This window comes from Trichosurus vulpecula, chromosome 7 (assembly GCF_011100635.1).
Source record: "Trichosurus vulpecula isolate mTriVul1 chromosome 7, mTriVul1.pri, whole genome shotgun sequence".
NCBI classification, from domain to species: domain Eukaryota; kingdom Metazoa; phylum Chordata; class Mammalia; order Diprotodontia; family Phalangeridae; genus Trichosurus; species Trichosurus vulpecula.
This window is the reverse complement of record NC_050579.1, coordinates 183,496,556-183,510,318: the sequence shown is the minus strand read 5'-3', so window position 1 is coordinate 183,510,318 and position 13,763 is coordinate 183,496,556. Positions and strand designations below refer to the sequence as shown.

Below are 13,763 nucleotides of genomic sequence, written 5' to 3'. Positions count from 1 at the left end.
TCAAAAGTTCTTTGGGGAAAAGAATTTAGAAGATAAGAAACAATATTTGGGTTTTTGGTTTGCTTGGATTTTTTTAGTGTTTTTTGCCTAGATGGATGATCATTAACTTGTGATTTTTCTGGTTGCCTGCCAGGGGTGGGGAACCTGCTGCCTCGAAGCTACAGTATGTGGTCCTCTAGGTCCTCAAGTGCGCCCTTTGACTGATTCCAAACTTCACAGAACCAATCCCCTTAATGAAAGAATTTGTCCTGTAAAACTTGGACTCGGTCAAAAGGCCACACCCAAGGACTTAGAAGGTCGCATGTGGCCTCAAGGCTGCAGGTTCCCTACCCCTGAATTAACTATTCTCCCTCTTCTTTTTACCCAGAAGGAAATGAAAGAAGATAAATTTAGACCATTCAATTTACAAATTGACCCTTTTATAAGAAACTAGTGAGGGTGCTGATATCATTGACTAAAATGAAGTTCCATTTTTTTTTAATGGATTTCAGTTATTCATCCCAATCCTGGCCCAGATTACTCTGCTGAATGGAAATCCACCTTTTGTTCTAGCTAAATTAATGAGAATTTCTATGTAAACATGGAGAAAAGATCTCAATAAAGGTCACTGTGAAGCAACATTTCTTTAGTGGGGTGGGGAAGAGAAAGACAGTAGAAGTGGTGTTTCTGAATTGTTCATCAATCTGAAGTCAGCATTTTTTCTTTTTTTGCATCTACAGCATGGCCGGACACCACTACATCTTGCTGCCAATAAAGGCCACCTTCCTGTTGTCCAGATCTTGTTGAAGGCAGGCTGTGACCTGGATGTCCAGGATGATGTAAGTAAAGGGGTTGAGGGTTGTTCTCCTGTCAAGAATCAAAATTTGCCTAGAGAAGTATATGGTGCAATTAAAAGTGATAGTGGGAGGGATAGGCTAGTCCAGACCAGACTAACCTCTATGATTCCCTCATGTAGGTCATTCACATACAAGGGAAAATAATTCTGAAGATCAGCCTAAAAGGATGCCTTGAGTTATATACCCAGTAGCAAATTCAAATTGGAGTCATGATGCTTGATTTCTCCAGTCACCCATGATTCTCCTTCTGATAGGACTAGCACTAAAGGGCCATATGTTCGACTTTTAAGTACACGGAGAGCCTCACTGGGACTCCCTTGTGATGCTGGTTTGTATGTAGTTCAAATCTGGTGTAATTGGACCTACAAGGAGTCGATGGGTAGCTTTCAGGGAGTCACTGTGAACCTGGGTGAGGAAAAAATTACACCTTTATTTGCAATAACCTCTAAAATTTAGCAATTCCTTCAATTATTTAAAAATAACATTTTGAGAAAGGGGTCTATAAGTTTCATCAAGGCTCAAGGGTGCCAGTTCACAAAAAAATTTAAGAACCCCTCTATTAGATGTATTTATAGTTGAAGTTTCTTAAATCTAAAGGAGATAAAATGAAGGAAGAAAATGAGTTTTTCTTTCTCCTTTTTCGCGTCTTCATTAAGTGTTCATCCTCTTCTATATCTTGCTAGAATATAGTATTAACCTACAGGAGGCAACTTCAGTGGCTGCTGGTGAATGATATCTGATTTGTTGAGGCTCAGCCTTAAACATCAGCAGAATGGCAGTTCTATATAAGAAAAGTCAATAACTATTTCTCCTTATGTCATATAATAATGCTCTTGGAAGCCACTATATCCCTCTTTTTAAAAAAAATTTATTTTATTTCCAGTTCTATATTCACTGTATCCCTTGTACAGGAGGTTGGCCACTAGGTCATTTCCACCAATATATTATATAGTAGTGTTCCCTGATAAATATGGATATGGGTGAGAAAAGTGCAGGTCATTTGAGTGTTCTTGAAAATACTGAGTTTAACATAACTTCCTCCAGATTCACTTTTAATAATTCCCGAAAATGATCAGATTTAGGCACACCTGAGTGTGGCTACGATGGGATTTACCAATCTGTTGTAGTGTTTCCAGAGGTCATTTTGTAAAGCCCTAATGCCAGGCATTCGTAGAAATATAACAATGATGGCACATCTAAAGAGATAACAGAACATACAGCTGATTGTACATGTGTGCATGTGACTGTGCATGATGTGAGAGGCTTTCCCATTACTTTTCTTTTTTGAGGCTGTGTCTCTTTATCTCATCAGGTCATGGAAGTGCAAAGCCACTCACTGGCCTGATACCAATTATGATCCATATAGAAGCTTAAACCTACTCTGTTTTTCCAGCCTAGGCCAGTTTGTCTCTTCTGGGACAATCTAATGGCCTTCTGATCCCATGAGGCATTCAACATATTAGTCCCAGATTTAGCGTAGACACTCAGTTGGCTTACACCCTACTGCAGCTCAGAATTCCCACACTCAAGAGATCCACAGGTCCACCAATCTCAGCCTCTTCTAGGACAGGGATTATGAATGTGTGCCTAGTCTTTCTCAATCATTTCATGAAAATGCTGTGCACTTCAGTAGAAGCAAAGTTTTCTAAAGAAGATGGGTCTAACTAAATTTATTTATCTCCAATATATGCTCTTGGACACACACACACACACACACACACACACACACACACACACCATCAGAACATTCCTCCAAAGATAAGATCACCTCAGTGTCTGTGCTTTTTGTTTTTGAAGTAAGTGACTTGGAGTAGAAGAAGTTGGATTGAGTTGCTATGTGATCACATCCTCATTTACACATTGACAGAAATCTAGTACTAAATATGGAGAATTGTGGTTAACCACACAAATTTCCACTGGCAGGTCCTGTAGGAGTCACTGTGCAGCTGAATTTCAACAGATTTAGAAAGCGTGTATTGTTTGACAATAATCAAGGCTATATTAATGGGGGGGGGGAAGGGTGGAGAGAGAGCAGGCAAAGGTGATGATCACAAGATGGAAACATCTGCATAAGGAAAGTTTTATCTAACTTCAGACGATAGCATCCTGCCCTCCCTCCCTGCTCACACACATGAAATTATTAATTTCCTTGTGTCTTTACCTTGTCCTACTCAGAAATACTTATATTTCCTCTGTTACATGCCTCATATTTAAAACAACCACAAAAATCCTGTATTGCTGTCATTAAGAGTTGGGAACCAATAATGTGGTGGCCTCATCCTGGCCTCTATTTGTAATGAAAGGATGAATTTCTGAATGTATGAGCACCCACTGATTCCAGTGTCTCTATCTCCAGAGTAGTCATGGTGTGCTGAGTGTGGCATGGTGTTGAGTGGGGAAGCCATTTGGTCCAGTGGAAAGGGCCCTGGTGTTAGAATCAAAAGATCTGGGTTCAAATTTCCCCTCCAATGCCTGTAACGGGGGTGACCTTAGGCAAGTGTCTTCACCTCCCTGAGCCCCAATTTCTGTATAAAAAGAGTAGGTTAGACTGGTTAATTCTCAGGTCCATTCTAGCTCTAGATCTTGGATCCTATGCAGAGTCTTTGAGGAGGCTTGCAAGTATCAATAGAAGAAAACTCCATGCTTTTGTTCTTTTAACAAAACTGGGAAAATGAATAAATGAAATTATCTACCTATCCTGCACAGTGTGCACTGATAGAGAACATGACTGTTGGGAAGAGTGTAAAACCCTAACTTCATATTCTGCAGATATTGGTCTTTAAAGTCATTTTTAAAGACTGAGAATTAGTGGAAGAATGACCTTCAGTGGCCTCGAGTGGGATTATTATGAATTTCAACCTGTGGAAACCAGTTCCTTAGAGTATGGAACACCAGGAGCTAATTCTCTCTTGCTTCCTGACAATCCTGCCAAATCGTGTTGGAGCTCTAATGAGGTCTGTGATTGGTCCATGAGCATTCACACGGCACACACCTCAGAAATAGTCCAGGACAGAGCGGCCACGGTGAAAGGCATCAAGGAAGAGAAAAATAAGAAAGACCAGAGGAGAAAGGCTAGGAAGGAACCTAGAAGATCAGAGAGAGAGAAGGAGGTCAGCAGTTTCCTTTGCACATCTCTCTGGCCTCTTGCTTCTCTTCAGCAGGTTTGCATGTGCGCCCTGTCCTGGCATGATTGCTCTTGAAAAGATGCACGCTTCCTCCTTGCATGGCTCAGGATTAGTCCTGTCGCTTGGCTTAAAAATCTCTGCCCACTATTTCTCACCGCTCTCACTATTCTGACCACTTGGAGGGAAGCTAAATAGATTTAAATCTAAAGATATTGATGCCAGAGGTTTCAAATTCCTAAAAGCTCCAAATTTTAAAAATATATATAGATAAAAGGGATGTGAATGTCGGGATGTCATCAGTTCATGAAACCTAGTACATAGCTCAGTGTCTCCCTAATCAGAATTGCTGGGTGAAGAATCCCTTGTTCTTCAGATTACCAGTCAGTACAATCTCCCCTCCACCGTTTTGTTGATTAATCAGAATATACCTACAGTATTTGGCCTTTTCCATAGCCAAACTATTTGTCCATCCCTCAAGAATTTATTAAGCACCTGCTATGTGGCCAGGTACTGTGATAGACAGAGATACAGAGACAAAGGAAAATTAGTCCTTGCCCTTTGGGAGCGTATATCCTATTGGGGAATGAACATGTACACATATAAATAAATACAAATTATAGAAAATAACATTGGGGATGGGCTGGCAAACAGGATCAGAAAAAAAGGTCTATTTGCAGAAAGCAGCATTCTAGCTGAATTATGAAGGTAACTAGGGATTCTAAGAGGTAAAAGTGAGGAGGGGCATGTTTCAGGGATGAGGTGGATGATTTGGGCAGATCAGTTATAAAACTAGCAATATTTATTAAGCGCCTGTGATGTACCAAGCCCACTGCTAAGGAGTTCCCATTCTAATGGGCAAAGACAGAGTCAGGAGATGGAATATTGGGTACAAGGAACAGCAAGGGAGGGCTAGTTTGGAAAGTTGAGCACATTAAGGGGAATCCTATGGAATGAAACTCGAAAGATAGGGCTGGAGCCAGGGTATGAAGGACTTTAAAGGCCAATGAGAGGTAGTATATAATAATGTCTAGAGTGCTGTCCTTGGAGCCAGGGAGACCTGGGCTCAGGTCCCGTCTCTGACATATACTGGATGTGTAACCCTAGACAAGTCAAGTAACTTTTAGCCGTCTCAGTTTCCTCACCTGTAAAATGGGGAAGATAATAACACCTACCTCCCAGGGTTATTGCAAGGATAAAATGAGATTGTATTTGTAAAATACTTCACAAACCCTAAAACATTATATAAATGCTGGCTAGATAGCTAGCTCTCAGTGTTCTAGGCTGTAAGTTGCTCTAAGTTACAGGCTCTAAGACTAAGTTGCAGGGAAGATCTGCTTTGGTAGAAGGAGTGTCCTCCTTTGGGAGTTCCTTATGCCAGTAAAGTCACAGGTCAGCTCCCTATCCCCCCCATTCCTTTTAACATCAGAAAGAGGAACCTGTATTTCATCTTAGAGGCAAACCAGTGGAGTTTGATTTTGATAATTGCTAGGAGAGATAGCCCAAATACCACCACTTCGTCTCACTCTTTCCAAGAATAGCCCAGGTCTGAATTCCCTCATAAATAAGGAAGACAATTCGGAAAGAGCTCCAAATTGCGGATCAGGAGAACTGAGCGCTAGTCCGGACTCTGCCAATAACTCTCTGTAGCACCTTGGCCTAATCACTTCATTTCTATATTCCTCCGGGTTTTTTTTCACTTGTAAAATGGGAGGGATCAGACTAGACTGTCTCTTAAGTTTCCTTCTGATACTGATCTTTAATTTTGTGACTTGTTCAATGAGGGAAAGGCAACTCAAAGTTTGATTCAGAATGGTTAATAATAATAGCTAACATTTGTATAGCACCTACTGTGTGCTAAGTGCTTTACAATCATTATTTCATTTGATCCTCACTACAACCCTGGCAGGTGGGTGCTATTATTATCCCCATTTACACATGAGAAAACAAGAGGTTGAGTGACTTGCCCAAGGTCAAACAGCTGGTGGAGTATCTGAAGCTGGATTTAAACTCAGGTCTTCCTGACTCCAGGCCCAGCGCTCTATCCATTGGGCCACCTCACCACCTAGCTGATTGCTAATGAATAGAAGACTTTGGCCTCCAGAACCACTTCTGGGCTCTGAGCAGTCATGGTCTTTCTGTAAAACTCCAGTTTGGTGCCCTAGTGTGGAGGGATGTCTCTGTCTTCAGTCCTCAGGACTAGATCCCAAGTCTTTTCTCTTCCCAGCTTTAAACCTCAAACATACTCAAAATCATTTTGTGGTGATTCCTTCAACAGTTGACCTAGGTGTCTTGCACAAAGAACCCACACATGGCAGATTCAAAGAATTATTGCAGATCTTAACCTACAAGAAACTAAAATGGACCTAAAAGTGGAGGCATCACTCACAGGAAGTAATAGGCTTTCCCTATCTTTAAGTACTAGAATAGGGTAAGGGAATAAAACAGCATGTCTCTATTGGAGAAATGCTAGAACCTTGAAATTTTGTTGTGTTCATCTTCTGTTTAGCACAGTGCTGGCTCACAGTAGGTGCTTAATAAATGCCTCTACCTAAGATACCTCTCTGCCATGCTTTGTACCTAGTATTCAGTCAAGAAATATTGTTGAATGGATGCTATTAAGACTACTATAGTCATCCTGTCATTTCTTTTAAAGATTTCAGGCATTCCTGGAGGGTTTTTTTAAAAGTCATAAAGAAGTCAGAGAACATGTTTAAGCTACATTGTATGATTCCCAGAGCAGCTTCTAAGTGCCTTTTGGGACTTTTTTTAATGATGACTGAATGAAGTGTAGAAACATTAAGGAAACATTTGGTTGTTCGCAGCTGTAGACTTCAAAATAGGAGTGTTTCAGCATCAAAGCTTTTGCTTTTATGGGAAGGAAAGAGAAAAAGCTCAACTAGTTTTGTCTCTTACATTTGAGGGAGACATTGGGCCTTAAGGTGTGAAATTGTTTACCTCTTTGGAAGCACATGTTGGCAATGAGTTGTTACCCCTTCTTACTCTTGTCTCTCCTTTCCTTAAAGGAATTCAGCCTTAATAACTAAGGGATTGTTATGTTCAAATTGGTGTCATGTGTGTCTGGAATCATTCTCTTAAGGCTCTGCCCAAAGACCCTTCACGTTATTCCAAACAGAGCTCATTATCCAGTTACAGAGTGACCTAGGTTCAAATCTCACCTCTGAGGCTTATCACCTGTGTGACCTTGAAAAAAATACACGTAGCCTCCCTGGGACTCAGTTTCTCTTCAACAGTAAAATGGGTAGATTGGACTACCATATACAGCTCTTTTTTAAAATATCGACCTAGGGCTGTATAATGTGAGAAAAAGTTATGGGTTCCTCTTTGTGTGATGCAGATGGATCTCCAACTGCTGTCACATGCTGCAAATCATTTCATCTTTGTGTGGCTGATAATAACACTGAAAACTTACAGAAAATACTGGCTATCATGGAACTGAATAGATGAATTAGTTTCTTGCACTGAATTAAAGAGCAGTTTTCCTTAGAAAAGGGGATTTGTTAGCTTAATGAGTTATAGGAAAACTAAGCGCATCACAGAGTCTTAGTGTCGGAAGGGACTTTGGTGGTCATTTTGTATATTCCATGCCAGAATGGTATTCCCATTATCACATAGCCTCAAAAAAGTGGTCATCCCACTTCTGCTTGAAGACCTGGCCTCCAAAGAGGGAGAGCTCATCACTTCTCCAGGCAATCTGGTCTACTTTGGGACAGTTTGACTTGTTAGGATGCTTTTAATGACATCAAGTTTAAACTGGCTTTTTTGACATTTCCTCCCAATACTCCTAATTCTGCCTTTTGGGACCACACAGAATAAGTATAATCCCTATGCTATATGACAGTCCTATAAATACGTGAACACAGCTATCATGCTCCCTTGGAGTCTTCATGCCACCAATCTAAATATGGCAACTTCTGTCAAGTGATCCTCATATGACATTTACCATGCTGGTTGCCCTCCACTGAAAGCTCTCCATTTTAACAGTGTCCTTAAACTATGGCACCCAAAACTGAACATGGTAATCCATGTGAGACCTGAGTAGGACAGAGTATAGAAAGACTATCACCTCCTTATTTCTAAACATTTAAACCTGTAAAAAATAAAAGTCTGGCCATGTGGTGATGGGCAGAGATAAAACCACAACAGCAGATGCCCATGTCATTTGAAAAGAATGAAACAGGTCCTATAACAGTATGACTGATGTTGTAGACAAGTCACATTGACTGGAGGCAAAGGGCTTTTCTGCTAGCATTGTAGAAAGCTCTTGATGAAAGTTAAGGCAACATTAAATAGGTCATCCAGAATAGAAATCTGATAGGGTCAGTAGCGTATTGAGGCCTTTTGTCCTGAAAGAATCCATTACAGATTCATGTGGTATACATATGGCATGAAAGTGCCATATGTATATGGTCTTCATTTTTAACTTGTGAGTCATTTTGAAGAAAACACTTTTGGGATTTTCCAAGGGATGGGGAAATGATAGTACCATTAAAATTTTTTAAGAGAATGAATTCATAGGATCATAAATGTAGAGCCAGAAGGGGCAGTAGAGAGATTATATTGATAAAGTGCTTAGCACAGCGCCTGGCACATAATAAACGCTTATTTCCTTTCTTACTTCCATTCTCCTCATTTTACAAATGAGAAAATTGATACCCAGAGAAATTGCATTAATTTAGCCAACGTTACACAGGTTGTAAGTGTAACAACAATGTTACTAGCAGCTGCTGTGGAGGTGTAAGACCAACGACACTAGCACACAGAAGGGCTGCTAGCACAGGTTCTTTGAACTGCTTTTCTCTCTCTCTTTTACATATATATATATATATATATAAACACACACATATATATATATACACATACATACATATACACATAGATACATACATACATACAAATTCACTTATATATCTACATAAACATATATATATACATAAACATATATATATATATATATATATATATGCATATTCCCTTCAACTACCCTAATACTGAGGTCTCATGAATCATACTCATCATCTTTCCATGTAGGAATGTAAACAAAACAGTTCAACTTTAGTAAGTCCCTTGCAATTTCCGTTTCTTGATTACCTTTTCATGCTTCTCTTGATTCTTGTGTTTGAAAGTCAAATTTTCTATTCAGTTCTGGTCTTTTCATTGAGAAAGCTTGAAAGTCCTCTATTTTATTGAAACTCCATATTTTGCCTTGGAACATGATACTCAGTTTTGCTGGGTAGGTGATTCTAGGTTTTAATCCTAGCTCCATTGACCTCCGGAATATCGCATTCCAAGCCCTTCGATCTCTTAATGTAGAAGCTGCCAGATCTTGGGTTATTCTGATTGGGTTTCCACAATACTCAAATTGTTTCTTTCTGGCTGCTTGCAGTATTTTCTCCTTGATCTGGGAGCTCTGGAATTTGGCAACAATATTCCTAGGAGATTTCTTTTTGGGATCTGTTTGAGGAGGCGATCGATGGATTCTTTCAATTTCTATTTTGCCCTGTGGCTCTAGAATATCAGGGCAGTTCTCCTTGATAATTTCCTGAAAGATGGTATCTAGGCTCTTTTTTTGATCATGGCTTTCAGGTAGTCCAATAATTTTTAAATTATCTCTCCTGGATCTATTTTCCAGGTCAGTGGTTTTTCCAAGGAGATATTTCACATTGTCTTCCATTTTTTCATTCCTCTGGTTCTGTTTTATAATATCCTGATTTCTCATAAAGTCACTAGCTTCCACTTGCTCCAATCTCATTTTTAAAGTAGTATTTTCTTCAGTGGTCTTTTGGACCTCCTTTTCCATTTGGCTAATTCTGCCTTTCAAGGCATTCTTCTCCTCATTGGCTTTTTGGAGCTCTTTTGCCATATGAGTTAGTCTGTTTTTTAAGGTGTTGTTTTCTTCAGTGTATTTTTCAGTATGTTTTTGGGTCTCCTTTAGCAAGTCATTGACTTGTTTTTCATGGTTTTCTCGCATCCTTCTCATTTCTCTTCCCAATTTTTCCTCTACTTCTCTAACTTGCTTTTCCAAATCCTTTTTGAGTTCTTCTATGGCCTGGGGCCAGTTCATGTTTTTCTTGGAGGCTTTGGTTGTAGGCTCTATGACTTTGTTGTCTTCTTTAGGCTGTATGTTTTGGTCTTCTTTGTCAACAAAGAAAGAATCCAAAGTCTGAGACTGAATCTGGGTGCCTTTTCGCTGCCTGGCCATATTCCCAACCAACTAACTTGACCCTTGAGTTTTTCAGTGGGGTATGACTGCTTGTAGACTAACGAGTTCTATGTTCTACGTTTGGGGGGGAGGTGCCAGCTCTGTCAGAGCCGCACTCCTCCTTCCCCAAGGACCCCCAGTCCAGACTGGGCTTAGATCTTCAGCAGGCTGTTGCACTCCTGCTCTGATCATTCCTCCCACCAGGTGGGCCTGGAGCCGGAAGTAACAACAGCTGTAGCTGCCCCACCTCCGCTGCCCCCGGGGCTGGAAGCCGAACCACGAACTCCTTCCACTCCCGCAGCTTTTCCCGCTAACCTTCTCCGCAGTCTTTGGTGTTTGTGGGTCGAGGGTTCTGGTAACTGCCGCAGCTCACATATTCAGGGCGCTAGGGCCCCCTCCGCCCGGCTTCTGGTCTGGATCGTCCACGCCGCTCATGCTGGGCTCTGCTCCACTCCGTTCCCAGCTCCCAGCTCCGTGTGGAATAGACCTCACCCAGAGACCATCCAGGCTGTCCTGGGCTGGAGCCCTGCTTCCGTCTGCTGTTCTGTGGGTTCTGCCATTCTAGAATTGGTTCAGAGCCATTTTTATAGGTTTTTGGAGGGACTCGGGTACGGAGCTCACTCTAGTCCGTGCTTACCAGCCGCCATCTTGGCTCCGCCCCCCCTGAACTGCTTTTCTAAGGAAAGCAACTTTAAGGGGTTTACAATCTAACTTTAATTAAACATATATAAATCATTCACTTAGTTCAGAGGAAAGTCAGCACTCTGAACTTCAGAGAAAACACAAACACAAATTACAAACAGAGAAAATATAAACAGAGCAAATAACACAAATCAACAGACAGGCTTCTAGTTGGCTGACCAAAGCTATACATACATAGTTACCAGAGAGAGAGAAACACCAACATTTGGGTTTTCAAAGCTGGGGTGGGGGGGTGGGGAGGGCGAGGGCCTTAACCACTACCCAGAGTCTCCACACCAACACTCTTCCAATGAGTGAGCCCCAAACAAAATGCTAACCTCAGAGTATATAGAGATATCTTCAGGGTCAGAGAGCTTCACACCTCTTGTGACCTGATTAGCAAAAGGGTGTGGGCCTTCCTACAAACAAAGGCAAGACTCAATCAAAGGCACTTGATTGCCTTAGTGCTAAGAAGCACTCCAAAAGAAAAAAACAGTAAAAAGTCCCACTTTGCTTGCCCTTACAGTAAGTAAGAGAGGTAGAATTTGAACACAGGTCTTCCTGCTTTCAAGTCCAGGACACTGTCCACTATGCCATGCTTGAATATTAAAGAGAAACAGACATTGCAAATGCTATTAAATGGAGAGGGCTAACCTTCAGAAGTATTTTCTCTGATCTTTGAATTCTACAGAGGTAGGTAAGGCAAGCATCATTGTCATCCTCATCTTACGTCTGGAGGAAACTATCTCAGAAAGGTTACATGAGTTGGCCAAGGTCACACAGCTAATAAATGGCAGTGCCCATCCTTAAACAGAGATCTTCTGACTCAAAATCCAGTCTTTCCACTGTATAAAACTGCCTCTCTAGCCAGGGTTCTAAAAGTTCTTATCCTTTAAAAAATTTTTTTAATTAACCTTTTTAATATCAGGAAGGAAAAATAAATTAGATAACTGAGATTAAACCACTTCTAATTTGCACCCAAATAATTACAAACTAATAAAATCATTATGTAAACAGATCATAATTCATTCAGGTTAGCTCAGAAGAGGCCTCTTCTAGCACTTATGTTTTATGAATTTATGAGACTCTTCCTCTGTGGGTTAATTGCATGTGTATAGAACTCCTGGCAGTAGAACTAGAGAATAGAGCAGGAAGGAATTGTAAAGATAATGCAGTCCAATATCATCCTTTTAAAGATGAGAAAACTGAGGTCAGAGAGGTTAGTTTGCCCAAGGCTACACACTTCAAATGAGGACTAGAATTCAGAGCTCCTGATTTTCAGTCATTTCATTCGTCTTTCTACTACCCTAGAAAAATCATTCATATTTTTCATGTATTTTATATTCATCTGAGTGACAATATAGAAGCAGTCTTGGGGCAGGTCACTGAACCTCACTGGGCCTCAGTTTTCTTGTCTGGAAAATGAAGGGGGGAGTGGATTCTAACCTCCAAGTTCTGTTCCAGGTCTAAAAGCCTATGAGGTATTAAGAAGTGTCTTTTTCTTTGCTTGATTTTCCTAATTGTTTCATAGAGATTTGCTTTTAGATTCCATAGAAGAAGCTTTCTCTGCTATAGTACTGATCTTTCCACATTTAGAAGTGTCTTTCCTTTCTTTTTTTCTTTTCGCTTTCCTTTTCCTCTCCTCTCCTGTCCCTTTTCTCTTTCCCTCTCTCACCCAGGCTGAAAGTGTAGTGGCTATTCATAAGTCTGGTCCCAATGCTGATTGGCCCAGAAGCTTTGATCTACTGTTTTTGATCTGGGTTGGATCACCCACCCTTAGGCAGCCTGATTTCCCAATACCACCCACCAGTCTCAGAGGCTCTCTCTGTTGATGCTGGACTTAGTGAGAACCCCTGAAGAACTTCAAAGCTCAAGTGATCCACCAGCCTTAGCCTCTCCCAGAAGAAGGGATTACAGGCCTATGCCAATACTATGCCCAATTATTTTTTAGTTCAAGTTGAGTGAGAGAGTCAGGTTCTATCCATCCCCTTGAGAGACAAAGGGAGAAACATTTGACAATTCCAAGACCCCAGGAAAGGGTCAAAGACAGTATAAATTAGTGAGAATAGTACCATGAAATCTCAGATGAGACTTAGAAATAATCTCAGCACATTTGTGAATATAAAGTGCTTTGTTCCTAACAGCTCCCCAAGAGTTCCTCACAAGAAATCAATGAAGAATCAACCACTTTGAATTGCCATTGACGATGACCATTATAGGACAGTCAACAAAATGTTAGCTAGCCTGAATTGAGAGAGTGAGGTGGTGATGCCTCCTCTAGTGGAGAGAGGGCTTATCTATCCCATTGCAGTCCAGTTTCTGCCTCTAAAGATAAACTGATCCAAGATTGCCAGCACAGGTCCCAGATCCATTCCTCATGCCAGGTGATTGGTACACTATCTAGGCAACATCTTCTAACTGAATCTTTAAAATGTTTTAATTCACTAACCCTTTCTGCTTCCTAGGGCATTTGTTGAGGTGCATGAACCCTACTTTGCAGCTGGAACTGTGTGGCATAGAATTGTTTGGGTGATGGGAATGAGATTCTGCTGGGTCAGTGGTCAGGTGGCAAGTGGAAGCCAGTTTTCTCTACCCAGCACCCACTCTTCCTGAGAACCACAGAGCCCCTCTCGTTCACAATAACAGAGTTCCTATTTATGTTCTGTATGGGTCTGTCTGTCAGGTTGGAGTAGTGGGCCCAAGGATGCAGGTGGAGAGAATTAACTGATTGGTAATGCCTCACTTTTCAGGGGGATCAGACTGCACTGCACCGAGCCACTGTTGTAGGGAACACCGAGGTCATAGCCGCTCTCATTCAGGAGGGATGTGCTTTGGACAGACAAGACAAGGTAAAAAGAGAAATCTCAGACACTGATCTGCTCCCCCAGGTTCTGTGTGAGG

At 41.1% G+C, this 13,763-nt stretch overlaps 1 protein-coding gene across 2 annotated transcripts in view; it reads left to right on the top strand.

The window, feature by feature from the left end:
• Positions 1 to 13,763, top strand: part of ANKRD6 (ankyrin repeat domain 6) — a 94,812-nt gene that overhangs the window by 47,318 nt on the left and 33,731 nt on the right. For both annotated transcript variants that reach the window (XM_036767307.1, XM_036767306.1), the window contains exons 2-3: positions 720 to 818; positions 13,613 to 13,711. In XM_036767307.1, the coding sequence (XP_036623202.1) occupies positions 720 to 818; positions 13,613 to 13,711 (198 nt within the window). The remainder of the gene's footprint in view (positions 1 to 719; positions 819 to 13,612; positions 13,712 to 13,763) is intronic.